The sequence below is a fragment of the Planococcus citri genome, chromosome 5 (genome assembly GCF_950023065.1).
Source record: "Planococcus citri chromosome 5, ihPlaCitr1.1, whole genome shotgun sequence".
NCBI classification, from domain to species: Eukaryota; Metazoa; Arthropoda; class Insecta; order Hemiptera; family Pseudococcidae; genus Planococcus; species Planococcus citri.
In genome coordinates, this window is record NC_088681.1 from 1,655,544 (window position 1) to 1,676,660 (window position 21,117).

Here is a 21,117-nt window from a genome sequence, read left to right on the forward strand (position 1 = left end):
GCGAATTTTTGAATATTCAAAAATTCAAAAAAGAAGTTGAAAGGTCGATTTTTGATTTTTAATTTCATTATATGAAATTCAACTTCTACGTGTCAACAATTAGCAGTTTTGGATCATTCTGGAGCCTCCATGCGAGTTTTCGATTTCGAATTTATATCGTTTCGCTTTCACTGGAATTTACAATTCGGTCAAAAATTCACTTTCATGATATCTAACGGATTTTTTTTTTTGAAAAAAATCACCACCTTTTTACTACTTTTTTCAAACTAATTTTCAGAAAGCTCTCCACTCGACCCCCCCCCCCCCCCACCCATCATCTCCACACACGATTTTCACATGAAATTTCTCAAAAAAATTGAAATGGAAGAAAATTTGTAAGACAAAGTATTTTTTCATTTAAATCAAAATTATTTTTACAAAAACAACACAAAATGAAAGAATTTCGTACGTTTTAAAAAAATAGCACAAAGTTTTTTAGCGTTTTGAATTTTTTTCATTTTTTCAATCCCTCATCTTTGACTAAATTCACTACTTTCACTATCTCTTGGACACCCTGACTTTTGAACTCAACACATCAGGAATTTCGCTGTACCCAACTCCTCACAGGGTACCCAATAACCACTGAAAAAAGTTGTACGCGTTGAAGTTCATTTTTGGGCCCTTGAGAACTCGTTGGAGGTTTCAAAAAAGTCAGCTCTTCTTTGGAAATTTGATTTTTTGACTTTTTCTAGAATTTGCACACTACTGGAATTTCGCGATAACGACCCAAAACGGTCAAGAAGGTGCTCGATAGGCACTGACCGAAGTTATGGGTGTCAAAGTTCATTTTTGGTCCATCCAAAGCAATTACAAATTTCTGAAGAAAACAAAACAAAAAAAAAAAACGCTAGAGGCTCCAAAACTACTAGTTGATGCCTGAGAGTTAAAATTGTCAAAATTACTCAAATTGATTCACAATTTCACTTTGCTAAAAAAATTTCATGTTTCATGAAAAAGTTCAGAAATTCCCCTAAAATACCTACAGCTTTTTGGAATTTTCCAGTTTCAAAAACCTTCCAAAAATCCAAAAATGAACTCGAGCACGTGAAATTTTAGCTGGAGGGGTTTCAAGACACGCTCTTTCAATCTGACTCGGTTTCATGGAATTCGAAGAGCGTGAGTTCGAAAAGTTCTCTCAAGAGTATGTAAACTTTTCACATCTATTCCTCAGGCCCCCAAGCTCTAATACCTCGAGTGTATTTTTTGCATTGCAATCTTGCGCACCAAGGTTCTTTTCTTTTCTCCGCTATTTACAGCAAGACCATCGCATCGCCAGCCTTCGAGTTCGATCTCAAAAGAAACTCCAACAATGACGTTCGACCGCTCAGATTGATTTTCAGCCATTCTCGGGTAGGTAAACACCTAAAAACCCTCGAGAAACCCGAAAGGCTCCAATAGTTTGACAAATCCAGCACTCATTCCTCATGGGATATTCGTTTGCACCACGAACAAAAAAAATACAAAAATTATATATATCATATATCACATTATACTTACTTGACGGCAAAAAAAAGCTACGAAAAAAATGTCCCAACTCGTGGTAAAACATCTCGTATACAGGTACTCGTAGTACGTACAAGCCACAAAAAAGCATCCAAAGCTACAGCACACTATATATATAATATACCTAAATTCCGAATCAAAGCGCCACCATCTTTGGTACACCCCTTCACATGCAGAGGAAAAAGAAAAGCTCGTGAAATGCGTGTAAAATGATGAAAAACTTACCATAACGTAATGCCTCTGCATTTCGGTTTTTTCCTGTACCACCTTTTCAACTTCCATCTTAACACTTGTTAAGGTGAAAGAACGCCACGAACAAAAGAGGAAAAAAAACAAACAAAATACGTGTTAGTAAAACATGCCAGCCAAATGAAATACAAAATAATAATCAACGGAAAACAATATTCGCCGCCGTTTTAAAAGATTAAACAGAAAGAAAAAAAAATGAAAAACGGAGAAAAACAAAAAGCCAGGGCGCGTACACATTAATCGTAAGCGTTATACGTATACGTATATGTATGATAAAAATAATGAATGATGAGATGGTTAAAATGAAAATGAAAAAAATGGCGTAGATGTGGATGTACATATGTATTGTATGTATGTATATGGTGCATTATTTACGTAGATTAAAATATAAAAATTGTACGATGAGTTAACGCGTAAAAATATGGCGCCCTCGCGAATCGCGAAAGGAAAAAAAACACCCCTATGCACGTACACGTATCGTTTAAACGCTGTTAATCCGCATGTATTCGTATTAATATGCAGAATATTGGCTCGACTTGTTCGAAAAACAATCATCGTCATTTTAGAAATGGGAAAATTAGAAAATACCTACACCTCCTCGTAATTCCTGCTACCACATTTCGTCGAGATGAAAAAAAGGGAGGTGGAGGGGGAACGCGTCCGAAATTAAAATCTTAATCGTTACTTCTTCTTGCTGCGCTTAGCCAGCGAAAAACTTTTCTAATTCGCCGACAAAATGGTTTCACACTGATAAAACAACAACGCGCGCGCTAAATAGCCCGCCGGGAATGAAAACGGATTAAGGATAATTTTCAAATTAAACCCCAAAACTCGGTCTCGAGTTTTTCTTCACCAACGTACACACAGTCTGCCATTTCATTCCAGTCTCCCACCGCAGCAGTGTGCGCGTGTATTTATGCTAAAGCTTTACACCTCCCTCTCCCCCTCCCGCTGCTTTCTGCGGTCTCACCCCGGTTGAGAAAGCTTTTAAGAAGCCTTCAACTGGCAACCCTTTGTTTCTCACTCGTCCCTTTATACTTATTTATACGTTCGAGTATGTAAGTGTATCTACTTAATACATACACGAATACGAAGCCTTTTATTCACGCGTATTAAAATGACAAAAATTTCTACCTCATTTCGCTGCGGCATAGCATGGCACGCACTTTCGTCCTCAAAACCCACCGCGCCCCTCCCCCCTTTCTCAACCACATTCTACGTGTAATTTTCGCACTCTGCCTCACTCCCTCGTACACACGTGTGCTCACGTACTCGTACAACCTCAACATTCCACGTTACAATCCAACAATTTCGTTAAGGTCGTCTCCCAGCCCAGCCCCCCCCCCCAACCACTCTATTAATTTGGCCAAATATCTTTGCATATGCAGCACGTTATATGTATGTACTATGACGTAACATTTATACCGTACTACAATGCGCCAGGAGGCGAAGAGTGGAGCAGGCCGAGGTGATAACGAGAATTATATTATACGTTTACGTTCGGTACATTAATTTCGAACACATTTTTCGATAAGGTGTACCACTGTACTCGTATGTACGTGTAACCTGTATGTCTATGTAAGTAAGTACCTTACCTACGTTACATGTACATAACGTTAACCTTATGACAGGTCGTTGTCGTTCTCGCGGACACAGCTAACGATACGTGCATATGCGTAGAGAGAATACAGTATGCCTCCAAAGTCCTCACCGCGGTGTCAATTCTTACTATACTCAATTTATTCGTAATACGAATATTTTCGAAAAACCTCTCAGCGAACAGAAGCTAGACGAGCCAAAAACCACATCAAATTTTCGATTTCGGGCAAATTTTCAAAAATCAAAATTTGAGCCGAAAATGGGAGAAAAAAAATCAAAATACCACCAAATTATAGAAAGCTGAAATTTGGAGTGAACCCTATTTTCGACCCCTAGAATCGATTGAAAACGATTGAGAACCATTTTCAGCCATTCTGGAGCTCTTGGTAAATTTTTCAGAATTGAGATCTTTACGAAATTTTACCCAACAACGTTGGAAGATGAAATAATCTGTTTTATATTTCAATTTCAACACGATGAGTCGATTGGACGTGGTCTTAGGTCGTTTTGGAGCCTCCAAAAATTTTCAGAAAACTCCAGTTTCCCAAAAAATGTCTTAAAAAGTATGTTTGGAAAGTTTTTATAGCACTTTTCAATAATCTGGAATTACTGGAAAATGCCTGGAGGGTCCAGAACGACTCGAAACCTCTGATAAACTCAAAATCAACATGTTAAAATTAGGGTAATTGAATTTCAGCTTCGAAATTCCAACACCCAAAATTCGGCTGGAGGCTCTAGAACTGCTGAAAACGGTCTGAAACAGTTTCCAATCGATTTGAGGGGTGGTGGGGTCAAAAATTGGTTTGGGGTCGACATGCCACATTTCAACTTTCGAGATTTATTTTATGAAATTTTGGATCTTTGTTCCAAATTTTGGAGCTCATTTTTTCTTTATTTTATAAAACTAACGCGATAGAAGTCGAGGAATTTCATCGTAAGTAATGCAAGAGTCAAAAAACTCTGATATTTTCACTCCAAAATCAGGAAGTCTCCCTCGTGAACATTTTTTTCCCTGCTTTTTTAGCTCTTACTTTTTAAAATTTTTGTTTTTTATGAAAAAAAATGCCTAAAAATTTCGAAATTGAATAGGTAGATAGTGTTGGAAAACCTCAAAGTCAAAAACAAAAAATCAATTTTATCTGAAAAAAATTCATTTTTACGTCAGAATTTTTCAAATAACTTTTTTTTTTTTACAAAAAACCTCATCCTGCTCCAAAACATTTCGGTTCTCTTGAAGAAAAAGGGGGAAAAAATGGAATAAGTGCATAGATCAAAGTTAGTAAAATTTTGTTGAATTCTTCTAAATAACCCTGTTTCCAAGAAAAAAAACTGTTTTCAGCCCTCCCTCCCCCCTCCCACTTCTACCAAAAATGTGGTCTCCTCGTAAAAAGCCTTACCCCTGCTAAAATACCAAAAAAAATATGAAAAATTCCAAGTCAGTGAGCTTTTTTTGAAAATTTTCCGAAATAACCCAGTTTTCAAGAAAGAAAAAACTGTTTTATCCCCCCCCCTCCCAAAAAAAACTTTTTCCTAGTAAAAAGCCCTCAACTTCCTGTGGAAAAATACAATACATAAAAAAATGAAAAATTCCAAGTCAGTAAACATTTTTGAAAATTCTCCTAAATAACCCAGTTTCCAAGAAAAAAACTGTTTAGCCCCCTCCCCCTCCACCTCCCAAAAAAATGTTTCCTCGTAAAAAGCCTTCCGCCTCTCTTGGGAAAATAAAATAGACATAAAAAATGAAAAATTCCAAGTCAGCAAGCATTTTTTGAAAATTTTCCGAAATAATCCAATCTCCAAGGAAAAAAAACTGTTTCAGCCCCCTCCCCCTCCCAAAAAAATTTTCCTTGTTAAAATCCCTCAACTTTCTGTGGAAAAATACAATACATGGAAAAATGAAAAATTCCAAGTCAGTATACAGTTTTTGAAAATTCTCCTAAATAACCCAGTTTCCAAAAAAAAACTGTTTTAGCCCCCTCCCCCTCCTAAAAAGCCTTCCGCCTCCCTTGAAAAAATAAATTAAGACATAAAAAAAATAAAAAACTCCAAGTCAGTAAGCATTTTCTGAAAATTTTCCCAAATAACCCAATCTCCAAGGAAAAAAAACTGTTTCAGCCCCCTCCCCCCTTCCCCTCCCAAAAAAAAATTCCTCGTAAAAAGCCCTCAACTTTCTGTGGAAAAATGAATAATTCCAAGTCAGTATACATTTTTTGAAAATTTTCCTAAATAACCCTGTTTCTAAGTAAAAAACTGTTTTCAAACCCCCAACCATGTTATTTCCTCGTAAAAATCCCTCCACCTCCCTTGAAAAAATAAAATACGTAGAAAAATGAAACAGTCGAGTCTGTAAAGTTTTTCATTTCTGTTGTCAAAATCTTTCTGAATAACACACCCCTCCCTTTTGAGAAAAAAAGATCCCTCGTTCCCCCTTCCCAACTGCTTGGCAGACCAAAAAAATAGGTTTTTTGGAAAAGGTTGTCATCTAGAATAATGCTGATATACTTATACAAAAATTGAAAATTTTTTTGAAAATCTTTCACGTCTTAGCGATAAGATTGATGATTTTGATGAGGTGGTTTATGATCTTGGTGGGTGCCAAAAAAAAAAAAAAAGCAAGAGTGAATTTGAATTAAAAACTTGAATCTCAACTTTTCAGGAGGGGGGGGGAGTGACAAAGCGATTGCACAGGTTATGACAAAAAAAAAACAACATTCACCTCTAAATTACGTCAAAATCGAGGATAACTTCAAAAGTTATGAAAAATCCAAAAAAAAAAAAAAACAGAAAAAATTTATTCATTTTTTCATTTTATTTTTTAGAAAATAGGACACCCGAACACCTAATTGAGAATACTTGCAGCTAAAAACGACTTCGAAGACACACTGTATGATTTCGAATACATTATACATAGATAAAAATTTAGGTACTTTTTGCAACCACCAGGCACTCGTGTATGTGTAATTGTGTATGGTATAGGTACAAACATATAGCACGCAGCATCTATACATTGATTACACATCATCAACATAATGTACACACAAAAAAAAATGAAAAAAAAAATTGAGAAAAATGACAATGAGAACATGAAGTAGGTGAAAATGATAATGATGAAAAAAAACCGAGCAGCCAAGCTTTTAGTAGGATAAAAAAAACAGTGAGATGCCAGCGAGTACGTTCACAATTTACGAGTTTCACATCGCAATGCAAAAGAAGACAAAATTTAGTAATTTTTTTCGAGCTTTTTTTTGTCGCCTTTCCGGTGACTCGGACAACGGACACTCACCATTACGTAATGCCTTTGTATTTCTATTTTTTCGCTGGCCAATTTTTCGCATTCCAGCTTCAAACTGTAAAACCAAAAAAACCATCCGATGATGTAAGTTGCCTTTACGTACGGTAGGTATTTTTATATGTACTATAATTCCAGTACCTATACCTCACCCCTCCTCCCTCAATTCGATCTGAAAACTATCAAGTAGAACAATTTTCCCCCCCTTTATTCTAAAAATACCTCGTCAACTAAAAAATTATACACGCCACGAGTTATATTATAAAAAATTCAAAAACAAAACAAAACCAAAAAAAAAAAAAAAGAAGAAAAATTACACCAACGATTCGAACTAGGTCACCTCGTGTACACCCTATATTAAAGTATTTAAAACGTTTAAGAAGAAAAAAAAAAGTAATAATAAAAGAAGAAGAAAGAAAGAAAGAAAAGAAACACAAAAGTACAAATAACGGTGACCTTCGTGCACAATAAAAACCTCGTAATTCAGTTAATTAATAGCTGATGTTTTTTTTCTCCTTTTCTTTCCTTTCAATTTAGTCGCCGTATAATATATATATTTTTTTTGCTCTTTTAAATAATTAACATTTATATTGAGGAAATGATAGGGAAATAATTGTACTCGTACGACGCGTAAATTAAATATGCGCTATAAAACCGCGCGAGGTTTTAATACGCCAGCCAACGCAACGACGCGACGGACGTTAAAAAGAGAAAAATACCTATAATCTACTAAAGTACGTACACGTAATATATAAGTATCGTTCTTAAGTTGTTTATTGTTGTAAAGTTTAATGAGATTTACTTCCAATGAACTGTCACCTGAAGGTTCACACGTAACTAATTATTACTCTTTTTTTTTCTTCTTTTTTCGTTTCGTTTCGTTGGCGAGGTGGTTAGTGTACTATGGGTATAATCTCTTGCCCATTTTTTTTCTTTTTTTTTTTTACTTTTCTGTTTTGTTTTATTTTTAATACTATGTACCTATATGTGTGTTTGTGACATGACAGTCGTTTACGTGATAATACTTATACGAAAATATGTGACGTATGCCCTTTCTTTGTTTTTCGCCATTTTTATTGCCTAAAATATCTTATATAAGTACATAAACGAAAAATTATTTGGTAAATACAAATTCTAACATAGTCTAAAATGAATTAACTTATAATACATATATTGAAATACTTATAGGGAAAGTAACTAGAATCATAGTAAGCAGACTAGAAATTAAAACTCAATCATATTCCAAGTTGAAATCTTCTCACCATTACGACGACACGACGCACACTCCAATTCACCAGCGAATGATTCATTGGTGGCTAAGACTCGTACAAATTCACAAAATTACAGTGCATGAGATAAGCAAAGGACACATTTTTGAAAAATAAAATTTTCAAGTTGACAATATCAAGATCTCAGACAACCCTTCTGAAATCAAAAAATTCAAAACCCTACTGAGAAACACCAACCTAATAAACCATAATCTGAACCCCTTTCTTCATGGATGTAATAATCCTGCAATTATAAACACCCCCCCCCCCAAAAAAAAAGAAAAAGAAATTTTATCAAACGTTTCAAACGAGGGTAGGTTCAGACAAATTTTTTCAAAGCACAAGAGAACAGAAATGCAAAATTCTGAAAAAGGTGAGACAGATCAAAAAAATGAAAAAGCAGGACTTTTTTGAGAATTTTGGCAAAAACAAAAGTATTTTGGATATTCTGCTCAAAAAATGAAACAAAACTTTTTTTTTTGAAATTTTGGCCAAAAAACAAAAAACCTCGTTATTGAAATGTTGACCAAAATGAAACCAAACTTTTTGGCAATTCTGCCTGAAGAACTTCCTGGGAGTTTTGGCAAAAATAAAACTAACTAAAATTTCGGAAAAAAAAGAAAAAAAAGACATTTTTGGAATTTTTGCAAGAACAAAACGCGATTAAAATGTAGATTGAAAAAAACTTTTCTCATTAATTCAGAAATTTTGATATTTTGATCACTATAAAAACTTGTAATTCATTTTAAGAAAAAAAAACTATTGCAAAATGTGACTAAGAAAAAAACAAATTTTTAGGTATTTTGATAGAATTTGGCTCTTTTTTTTTGCAATCTTCTCCATAAAAATACTCGCATTTCGGTCAAAAGAAACAGAAAATTTGCATTTTTGTCTAGAAAAACATAATTTGGTTTGGAATTTGAACCACTAAAAAAGAAAACCTATTTTAAAATTTTGTCCAAAAACACGTTTTTTTTCAAAATTTGGCAAAATGAAAATTTTTTGAAATTTTGGTAAAAAAATATTTCTTTTGAAATTTTGGTAAAAAAATTTTTTTTTTGAAATTTTGGCCAAAAAACATTTTTTTTTTAAATTTTGGTCAAAAAAATTTTTTTTGAAATTTTGGCAAAAATAATTTTTTTATTTTGGCCAAAAAACTTTTTTTTTAAATTTTGGTCAAAAACTATTTTTTTTGAAATTTTGGCCAAAAAACATTTTTTAATTAAATTTTGGTCAAAAAATAATTTTTTTTGAAATTTTGGCAAAAAAATAATTTTTTTTCAAATTTAGAGCAACAAATAAATTTTTTCAAATTTTGGCCAAAAATTGATTTTTTTTCAAATTTTGGCCAAAAAATTGAAAAATCCTCGCGATTTTAAAAAAGAAAACAAAAAAAAATTTAGTGCAAGAAACCAAGATTATTGTGACAAAGAATTTTTTGTCAGTCTACTTGTAAAACAGGACTAAGTAATTATCCTTTTTGCAATTTTCTGACCAAAAAACATGGCAAAAAAACTTTAAGAGGACACAAAGAGGACTTCTTTGAAACTGAGACAAAAACAAAACTTCTGCAATTTCAGCCAAAAAAAAAAAAAAAAAAAAAAAAAAAAACAAGACTAGTTTGTAATTCTGGCAGCAATGGAAATTCTTTGCAATCTTGACCAAAAAAAAAATATGTTGGCAGTTTTCTCAAAAAAAAAAATTGTCAAAAACACAATTTTTTTGAAAAAATAAAAAAACAACTTTCAGACATTGACAAAAACCATGAAAATTCATCGGATTTTGCAACTTCTGGAAAAAATGCCGCCAAAAATCTGACCCACAGACCAAATTATCTCAACATTTTGGCCAAAATTGACAAGTTCAGCCTTTGGTCAAAAAGCAAAACATTTTTAAAATTCTGGTCAAAAACGAAACTACCATAAAATTTTTGCAAATAAAAAAAGTTTGATAATATGAAGAAGACAGTATGTACATACTTTCTCGGCATTTGGGGGGGGGGGGGAGTCAAACTTTAACTAAATTCAAGAAAAAACATTTTTTTTGAGAGTTTAGACAAAAAAAAGTTGTTTGCAATTTTGTGTAAAAAAATGGCATGTACTTTGTTTATTTGTATCTATTATATTAATACCTAAATTTTTGTATGTACTGCCCTGACATTGTAATAAAACGAAAGCTGTCGACTACAATAAAGAATTTGAATTTGAATTTGAACATATTCGCAATCTTTAACACCCTCCCCCCCCCCCACTAAAAATTCTTTGTGATCTCAACCAAGACATAAAAAAAAACATATCACAATTCTCGCCAAAAATGTATCATTTTTTTGTATCCTTGGCAGAAAGAAAAACACCCTGTAAGACATCATTTCACGATTTAACGACCCCTACGGTTCTCGAATCATCTACATTACAGCAAACAAATACTGAAAACAAATCTTAGAGAAAGAAACACGACTCGAACATACACAGCGATAAAATTCACGACGCATTCGACGCCTAGTATACTCGTATAATAAACGCTCCGCACGACCAAATTAATTAACCGTCGAATGAAGCCGACATTGTCGACGAAATTTCGTCGAAAAATTCCACGTTACAAGTATACGAACGAGATGATTTTAAACGATGCTACGTTATACGCCAGCCAAAAATCTTACTCCTCTTTCGTCTCAAGTATACGAGTATACGCGCGAATTTCTCTCGTTTTGTACCATTTAGCAAGGCAGATCGAGGTGACTGATGATCCAACGTTTTAAGCGTAGGGATTCGATATTAGGGTTCAGGCCAAGTACAAGCGTGGAATCGAGCCAAGCAATTAGTACGTTAGAAATTGATTTAACGGCATCGGCATCGGCATCCAATATAAACACACAGTAAAGCGGATTTAGAACACGGTAGAACATTATTTGTGTAAACGACACACATATGTACTATTTACCACGATATATAAGTACATGTAACGTGTATTCTGTGCCATGTTTCAGCTCCCTCACCTCCCCCAACCAACCGCCTCCGCCGTTTGAGAGTCGATATCGCTTGTACTAGGTACATAGACCTAGCTAGTACCTACCTATCTACGTATGTACCTATGCGGTATAGGAACTCGATTCACATCACATAATTTAACCCTTTGAGACCCGAGAAGAATCTGACGGATGAAAATTGAAAAACTTCATTCATTGCAAGTGCCCTAGCCTAGTCGCAGTTTCGGAATGCTGAGTCGTATACATTTGGCCAGAGTATGCCATAATTTCGCCTTCTTCCTATCTTCTTTGAAAAGGCAATTGCTCGTTTTTCCAGCTCCTTCGTTCGTTTATCAAATTAACAACCTCCATCGTGCGATACCAAAACGAGTATAGAACAATAAACTGCACAGAAACACGCACTGGTTCTCTATCTCTGTCCAACATCCGCATCCGTCAGCCCCAAGATCCGAGCTGCGAGCTGCGAGCTTAGAGCCACTCGACGTGTCATTATTTTCGCAACATACCGCAGCAGCAGGTTTCACTCGCCGGGTTAAAGAGCACTTAAAAAAACCACCCTCTCTCTCACCCTCTTCACACTTCACACATCTCACACATACACAGCCACACAGCCTCAGCTGCAGCCGTTGCTAATATCCAAGATTATTGCCAGCATCGGCCCACATTCTCTCGCACACAGCACACAGCAACTCGCCAAAATAAATAAAAATCCGTATTAGTAATTTCACATTATTTTAACACGCCCGGGACGCTCTCGTCTCTCTCGTTCGCTCGTTCCGCCCTCTTGTTCTACACACACTTACGTTTAGACGTCGATTATTCCCTCGTGCACGATTAATAAACGTCTCGAGCTACCGTAACGTATGTGAGTTGTATACCCTATTAATTAAATTTAACGCTCGGCCGAATGAGAAAATTAACGGTTCGAGTATCGCCGCAGCCGCCGCCACGCCGCAGCCCGTTTAAACGCAGCAAAAAAGGGTTACCAGGCTGTGGAAAATGCAGCAAAAAAAGAACACAAAAAAATGGGGAAAAACAACGCGAACTTTCAAAAGGGTAATTTTCTATTCGTTATCTCGCTTGTTTATCGCGGCGTTTTTTCTTCCTCTTCCCCTTCCCCTCCCCCCACTCTGTTATCTTCTTCTAGATTGCACTCGTGCACTCCTTATTCTCCATATCACTCAAGTGTTCTCTCACTTATCGATTTCCACTTTTAATTATTCTTCTTGTCGAGAGACTGCTGGGTCATCGCCTACGCCCTTCGCTCGACCACTCATCCAGACGAGTAAGTAATTTTCGTAAAATTTTTTTCTCATTCTCGAAGCGAAGTAAATAAATAGTGCGAGAGGATCTCAATTTTATAGATTTTTTTCGTTTTTTTTTCTCTACCATATTTTTGGATGGAGACGATGATACGAAATTCGAACGAGACAAAAATGAAAATCCAATATCTCGCTCTTCGCTTCGGATTCGATTGACATGCTGAGATGGAGACTAAATGGCGCCAAGAGTCCTAACACATGAAATTCTGCAGGATAAGCTGTGCAGCAATGAACAGAAAGTACATACTTAAAAGAAAATTCTAAATTGTATGTAACAGAAAGATTACTCACATGAATAGAAATTTTCAATTTGGAAAGAGCAGGACTTTTTTTTCGCAATTTATTTAGCCCCAAAAAACGACGTTCAAAAAAAATTTCCAAAAAAATGAAACATTTTTGCAATCTTGCCCAAAATACGAGATTTGGCAAAAAATTTACTTTTTTCGCAAGTTTGGTTCAAAAATGCAAGATTTTATGTCAATTTTGACAAAACAAATGAACCTTTTTTTTTGCAATTTTGGCACAAAATAAAACTACTTTTTTATTTACCTAAATTTCCAAAGTGTTTTTTTGTGCAATTTAGTGCCAAAAAACGACTTTGAAAAAAATTTCCAAAAAAATGAAACATTTTTGCAATCTTGCTCAAAATACAAGATTTGGCAAAAAATTTACCTTTTTCGCAAGTTTGGTTCAAAAATGCAAGATTTTATGTCAATTTTGACAAAAATGGACTTTTTTTTTGCAATTTCGGCACAAAATAGGACTACTTTTTTTTCTATCTAAAATTCCAAAAAAGTGGTTTTTTTTGCAATTTAGTCCCAAAAAAACGACTTTTTAGAAAAATCTCCCAAAAAATGAAACATTTTTGCAATTTTGTCCAAAATGTACTTTTTTTGCAAGTTTGGTTCAAAAATGCAAGATTTTATGTCAATTTTGACAAAAAAATGGACTTTTTTTTTGCAATTTTGGCACAAAATAGAACTACTTTTTTTTCTACCTAAATTTCCAAAAAAGTGTTTTTTTGCAATTTAGTCCCAAAAAAACGACATTTAAGAAAAATTTTCCAAAAAATGAAACTTTTTTGCAATTTAGCCCAAAAACCACATTTGCCGAAAAATTGACCTTATTTGCAAGTTTGGTTCAAAAATTCAAAATTTAATGTCAATTTTGACAAAAAAAAGACTTTTTTTTTGCAATTTTCGCACAAAATAGGACTACTTTTTTTCTATGTACCTAAATTTCCAAAAAAATGCTTTTTTTATCACTATCGTCAAGAAAAGCTTATTTTCAGCAAAATCTCGTGTTCATCACCAAAATTGTAAAGTATAAGTGCTAAATTCTGAGAACATTTTAAAAATTTCCTTTCATTTGCCAGAATTGGAAAAAGCTCCTATTTTCAGCCTGAATTGCAAAAAAGTCCCTTCTTAGTTGAATTTGTCGAAAGTTATACCTACTTTTTTAGAAGAAAATTGTATAAAAGATCATTTTTTGTCAAATATTGCTAGGAAATCTCGTCTGTACAGCAAACAGAAAAAAAATCTCGCTTTTAACCAGAACTGCATAAAAACTTCATCTTCTATTCTTCGTTCAAATTGCCAAAAGTCACTTTTTTTTTTTTTTACAAAATTGCAAAAAAAAAAAAGATTATTCATTTTAGCAAACAGAATAAAAGGGATTTTTTTGCATTTTTGGAAACAGAATGAACATTTTTGAAATTATGGCAAAAAGCAAGACTTTTTAAAAGATTTTGTAATTCTTTTAAAATTGTGTCAGAAATAAAGCAGTTTTTGACTTTTTGTCAAAAAAGAGATCCATTACACTTCTGGAATAAATAGGGATTTTTTTTTTAATTTTCAGCAAAGATAAACCCTTACTGCAATTTTGCCAAATGACAAAATTTTTTTTTGACATTTCTGCCCAAAAATAAGGACTTTACATTTTTGACCAAAAATGGAAACTTCCTGCAATTTTGGCGAAAAAACAGGACTTTTTAAAAACAATGTCAACAAATGATGCTCTTTCAAGAAGAAAACGGATTTATTTTGACATTTTATGAAAAAAAAAAAAACTTTTTTGCAATTTTGCTCAATTACAAAATTTGACAATAAAATAAAATAATGTTGTAGAAATTTTTTGTCCAGCAATTTGAATAAAAAAAAAGGAATTTTTGAGTAATTTTGGCAAAAAAGAAAACTTTTTGCAATCTTGCCAAATAACACAGCTTTCTTGTAATCTTCTTGAATAGCAGGGCTTTTTTAGAAACATTGTTTTAAAAAATGGATTTTTTTGTTCAAAATTTTCTCAAAAAATACAACCTTCTTGCAATTTTGTTAAAAAAAGAGATTTTTCAAAAATGCCAGAGAGAAAATGAACTTCTTCGAAATCAATAAAAAATCAGACTTAGCTCTTTGGCAAAAAAAAAAAAAAAAAAAAAAAAAAATATTGCAAAAGACAGAACAAAAATAGGGAAAAACAGGGTGCCAATTTCCATAACCACCATGTCATGTCTCAAAATTCAAATCTCAATTGCTCGACCGAAAAGACAAAATGATGAAACACGCGAGAAATTTGTACAACTGCAGCCAATTTCATCGCCTTCGACGATTCTTTGAAATACTCTCAATCTCAACCTACCACACATCATTCGAACCGCGACGACGAAAGATCCAATTCAATTCTACCTAATCGATTTCCGAATACCACGCATGAAATCCTCATTTAATTACCGATCGGAAAATTTAACGTATAAAATCGTATACGTAATTTACGAGAAGAGGAATCGCATTAAAATTTCCAAACTTGTTGACCCTTGATACGTTGATACGACTAAAGCTTGTTATTACTTATACATTGATATCATCGTCTCTCTCTCCCTCTCTCTCTTTAATAACATTATATAGTACACATTACACACATACTCAGGCGCCCGCTGATAAGCTTTTAGCCTCTTCTATGTACTAAACTCTTTAGTCTTTATCAGTTTGCAAATGAATACCAACTCGAAAACATGACCGGTAATTAATTTTTATTAAGTATTCGAGCGGCTATTAAAGCTAATCTATACGCGTCGTTTGATCATTTTTTTTTCTCTTCCGTTTTTCTCCCTTTTTTCGCCCATCGTATACTCGTTATTTTATAGCAAAACGTATTCGAGACGCCATATTATGTACTTTTGCTTTCCCATGTTCCAACAAATTGCACATTCTCGAGTAGTAATTTCGATCAACTTCAATGGTCCGTTAAAAATCACTGGTCGATTTATGTACATTGCAAATTTCGAGCACTTGTTTTCTTTTTCATCTTTGGCCACTCTATGTAGCCCTCACCTCACCACGTCGTAATTCGCGCCATTTTAATCATACACGTGTCGATACTGCTCCTCTCGCTCTTTCCAAACGCCCTTCTTGTTTTTTCACGTCATATTGCGCGTAAATGATAAGTAAATTTGTTGACTTTCTTATTTTTTCTTTTCGTTTCGTTTAGCCAAAAACAGCATTTTAGTGTTTTTTTCTTATCGATGCGTCGAGTGACGTGATACGCTTTTTATTCGATGGTAGGGAAAATTTACGGGGTAAAATGAACAACAAATAAGATTTTTCGTCGAAAAAAATGGTAAACAAAATTTAAAATTTTCAACAAAAAAATCGTCAATTATCAGAAAACTATAAATCAAACCAGTTGAAATTCAAGCTGCTGAGAGAGAGGCTCCGAACAATGTTTTTTCCCCCACAAACCTTCATTACAATCGAAATTGCACATTGCAAGTGCTTCTGTTGAGAGCACCCCCTACCCCAGACAACTAAATGACTTTTTTTCACATTCGGGTAAACATGGCAAAACACACCGTAACCTAATCAGGTCATATTTACGCATATGCCCCTTCTTGTTTAGTTCATTTCATTCGACTTCATTTTTTTTCACTATTTGAACAAATGTTCCGAATTAGCGTATTGTTCAAATACCATCATTTTACCATCGATAACATGGCCACAGCTTGAACCAAATTCCGATTTAAGTTTCGAATTCTGCACAGTATTTCAAACAAAATATAATCTACTCCACTCGACACCAAAAAAAAAAACAAAAACTCCACACCTCACTCGCCTTAAATTAAAAACACCCTTTCGCGAAAAATTTCCCGTTTCGTCGACGAGGACGAGACGCGAAAAAGTAGGTACCTTACGTATACTAGAAAAAAAAAGCATAAATAATTCGAGAACCGTCGTTAACCAACGCGAAATTTATAACTTCAACGTAACTCGAAATGCTGTCTAAATGGTTAAAGGGAAAGTTTAAAAAGTTGATATTGAAACTTGCTAAGTTTTAGTGTTGAGGCGAAAACGTAAATTTAATTTGCGGTAATTTACCACTTAAATAATTGTCGAGAGTTTTTACCCCAACATGGTGCGGCACACTCTACCAACCCGCCCTTCTTTTCTCCTCTCCTCCATTCACCACGTCGCGTCGTCGTGCTTCCTGTTTCTAAACCCCAAAAACCCAACAAAGCGAGAACGTCGTCCTTTCGGCTTTCGCTCTTTACTCTTTTCGCCTTCCTCGCTCCTCTCGCTGTTTTACCCTCTCGTCTTTCGCCATCTTTTACGTTCGCTCGCTCTTCTTATACTACTACTTCATATACTTCACTTCTATCTAATTAAGTTAAAAACTCGACTCGACTCGACGCGCTGCGTCGTCGTCGGGCCGCGCCGCACAAAAAGTAAACTTGAAAATTTACGAATACTAACTTGTGGTATTGAGCTTGTAGAAAATTAAATTCTTCTTTTACTCGGTCGCACGATTCGATCACCGTAAACTTGAATGGTTGGCCAGGTTGAGGCGGGCCCTGTCAACAAATAAGGAAAAAAAATTCTACGTTAGTAAACATATCGTTTTGTCATTTGGTAATAATAATAATAACGCAGAACAAAATTGAATAAATAGGTAAATTACGAAGAGAGAGAAACAAGTTGAGTTCATTTTACGGTAGTTTGATTCTTTCTCGATCTAAAGCTCTAGATCGACTTCATCAAAATTAATCAACCAGGAATTGAGGAAACGAGATGTACGAGGTGAGAATATTTTTTTTTACAACCAACCTCCATAAAGTCGTCAGTTTTCATTGAATAAAAAAATTCTTTACAACAAATTTTAGCCACCCTCACACCCACCCATCCATCCATCCATCCCATTTGAAATTAAGAGATGCTGGGAAAGCCTTCAGGTCTCAAAAAAATGAAAACTAAAAAAATTGAAACTTTCAGGCTTCATGCACATTTTGATCATTGGATTAGGTACATTTTCAGCAGAAAAGCACTTATTCGACAACTTTTATGACCTGTTATGTTCTTAAAATAATTTGATACAAATTACAAGCTATTTTATTACACCAATTTTCACACAATTATTAAAGATTTGCCTTAAGGTAAAGTGGGGTAATTCCGATAGCAAGCCCTAGCTTTGTTGCAAAACACATTTTGGCACAACTGATGAAGAAAGTTGGTAGTTTTAGTGCTAACCTACACCCATTAATGATCAGATGCGGTCCATCTGCTCCATTTTGTCAAGTCTGTGCAGCGTTCAAAATCTGAATGCCCAAAACCTTCGCCGCAAAAAACAGTGCATTTTTGAAACTCGTTTTTATCATTCAAAACTTGTTAAAAAATTCTGTTTAGAAGCTGAAATTTGATGGATATGTGTTAAAGTGTCAGTGCCTCTTTTGATTTTGCTTTTATATGTAGTTATATGTTTGGTAGTATTGAATTGTTAAACATGTCGATCATTTTTCATGCTGTGGGGTAATTCCAATAGCCCTAGCAAAATTGCCCTGTAATGTTTTTTTTCTTTGTTTTGATGTAGTAATTTTTTGGCCGGGGGGGGGGGGGGGGTCAAAATTATCAAAGAAAAACATCAAAAAGGGGTTTTTTCTCTAGTTAATTTAGTTTTCAAAAATTATGCCTCAAAAATGCATATTTGTAAAAATTTTGTAATTTTGTTCTAATGATTCAATTTCTATTGAAGCCCAAGAAAAAATTAGGAGAACGCTATTCCCTCGTAAGCGAAGCTAATTTATCATGCAATCATTTGAAACAACCCTTAGGTTGAGCTAAGAGCACTATTCACTCGTAAATGAACCTAACACAATCCCAAGAGAAGACCTATCTACTTCGTAGATTCGCGAATGTCTGGCAAACTACCGCCTCACCATTCGCTTTTCAGTGAAATAAAAAAACTTTAAGCACTGCAGAGAGTACTGGTAAATCTTATATATTTGAGGAATGAAACAACAAAATATATAAGTCAAAACAAAGAAAAGAAAAAGCAAAAAAACAGAATACAAAAAGTAAACAAAAATAGATCTAAGGATCGAGATCCTAAAGGGATTATCCCAGCAACACCCTACCAATCCTATACCCCTCAGTACCGGGCAAGAGAGCAGCCAAGAGAAAGGAGCACCCTCACTCCATACCTACTTACTGAAGTAAATAGGTACCAGGTTGTCATCCCTAAGCCGATAGATGACTAGATAATATGATTGTAATGTAGTGTTAAAATTAGAATTTCAAATATTTGAATTCGAGTTATTTATTCTAACTCCTCCATACAATCTGAACCACCTTTACACTGGGATTGCCACACATTCTATCATTTAATTCTGGGATAGAGTCGTAACTTCCTCTTACTGGATACTGAATTGTTGATGGACTGGGTTGTGGTGTGTTTCAATATGGGGCTCGCTGGAGCCATCAGTCTGATCTTGTCAAGGAGATATTGGATGTTGACCCTAATTCCTGGATGTCATACCTACATAGATATGGAAGACACAGAGCTTGCTGGGGAGTTATGATGTAATGTTGTTGTTAGAATACAGCTGCCTGACCCATTGGGGTAGTTGTTTCTTACAACATCCTCGTAATTTGGAGGAGGCGATAGCAGTGTAGGCGTCTGCAATATGGAGGACTGTGACTGGCCACACCACTCTCAAGAATGCGATCTGCCGCTCCATTTCTACATGTAAGTAACTTATTTTGTTCTGTTCTATAAGTTCTTTGAAGAGAGTGTTCATTTCATTAACCATCTCCCTTGTGTTACAACAACTCACCACGCTAGCTGTTCCAGTTGTTGTACGCATTCCTCCTCACACTTTCGACTTCTTGCTGCCCAGTGGAATACCTTGGTGACCAACACTTACGAAATACCAATTTATGCTGTGGATACGCTTTCTAAGGACGCTTGGAACTTATCCCATTCATCATGGACCAACATATCGAGTCACACCTTACGCGTTCTTATATCTCCACTGTATCGTGGGATATAAGTCATGAAGGATCATAAATGAGGAACCGCGGAATGTAACTAGCACTCGGGTGTCGGGGTTGAAAGCTCGTCAGTAGACACGACACTCCAGAGAATGCGATGTCCTTAACCAAGACCCCAACAGGGGGTTGTATATGAGCTTTTCGGTTTTGGGCTCAATATGCAACTAAAAACGTTCAAAAGCCTACCACCAAATTACGCATTTGATTTATTACGTTTTCTACTAGAAGTTTATAAATTATCATTTAATTATAGAAGTCTCATTCATGTATACAATTTGAGCAACCTGTGATATTATGTGTTTACGCTATCAATACATGAATTTATCATTTTTGGCTATTTGAGATGTCATAATTTCCTTCGTACGCTTTAACCCTGAGAAGATCTATTATCAGGGCTTCCTACCTGAACAACTTATGACGTTTTCTACTACTTTATGACTTCGCGCTTCACGATATCAAGTTCCCCGTTAAATCGTGAATTAAGTATCGGTTCACAAGGCTCCTTAGGAAAGAGTCAGAGGACATAATGTTGGTGGATAATTGCATTTATGCGAAGAAGTGCAATTATATCGAGAATCAACAAAAGTAATGTGTTCAATTTTGAGATGTGCCCCCCACATTTTGGACGCGGACATGTGCATTTTACAAGTACAACCATAGACGAAGAGAGAAAATGCGCATAATTACTTTCTCCCCCTACAACTTTGAAGGCAATTTTCTCAAAGTTGAGCTTTTCAAATTTTCAATTATGGATTTTTTTGGAGGTTTTTTTTGCACTTTTTGGGCTTTTATCCAGCTCATATGATTGCTCCAGAGGTCTACTTCACCCCCCCCCTAAATAACTCAATATCGACCAAATGGGCCCATTACCTGCGGAACGACACAAATATTTATTATAAATTCTATTATGTATTATTACCACTTTTACTTCCACTACTGCTACTACTCAGAGAACCTCAATTAATTTATTCATCGTTAACTTTAGAAGTTCTTTGGTAGGATCGTAAATTATATTCAGTTTTAGATTTTCTTTCAAATCTCGCTCTAGTTTCGAGTAAGACCTGTAATCAAACTTGAGAAAATCAATGGCACCAGGAATAACTTTTTGAGACAGACTGTCTTTTAGTATATGGTCTAAATAGCGTACGTACTCGTATTTATGTACCTATGTATGTTCAAAGTCTCGCATATACGAGCACATCGGCCCATAATCGTGTACAAATCCGCAGCCAGAACGCATAAAGTTAGTTTAGATATTGACATAATGACGACAAAACCGCTCAAAACGACTGCTTCAGAGTTTACACAGGTCTCGACCAAATGTAGTACGTAGTACATACATGAACTTATGTATAGTTACTCCCCTGTTTCGCTATGCGAGTATTCTCTGCTGAAGTGCCCCAACCTAAAATCAAACCTATCTATACGACATAGAGGATGTTTCTCTGTTTAGGTACACATACTCGTACACAGATTACTCACTACCGCTCGCCTTGTTTGATTAACATGTATTTAATCAGTATTATCAGACAACCATCGCTTCGGTTTG

General features: G+C 35.0%; 1 protein-coding gene across 6 annotated transcripts in view; it reads right to left on the reverse strand.

The window, feature by feature from the left end:
- The window catches only part of gro (groucho), a 182,676-nt gene that overhangs the window by 70,094 nt on the left and 91,465 nt on the right, over window positions 1-21,117 (reverse strand). For 3 of the 6 annotated variants that reach the window (XM_065365756.1, XM_065365758.1, XM_065365753.1), the window contains exons 2-3: window positions 16,998-17,095; window positions 1,768-1,831 (exon numbers count right to left, since the gene is read on the reverse strand). In XM_065365756.1, the coding sequence (XP_065221828.1) occupies window positions 1,768-1,831; window positions 16,998-17,095 (162 nt within the window). Of the gene's footprint in view, window positions 1-1,767; window positions 1,832-6,673; window positions 6,738-16,997; window positions 17,096-21,117 lie in introns of those variants that run through there. The other 3 variants (XM_065365757.1, XM_065365755.1, XM_065365759.1) reach the window with 2 other exon arrangements.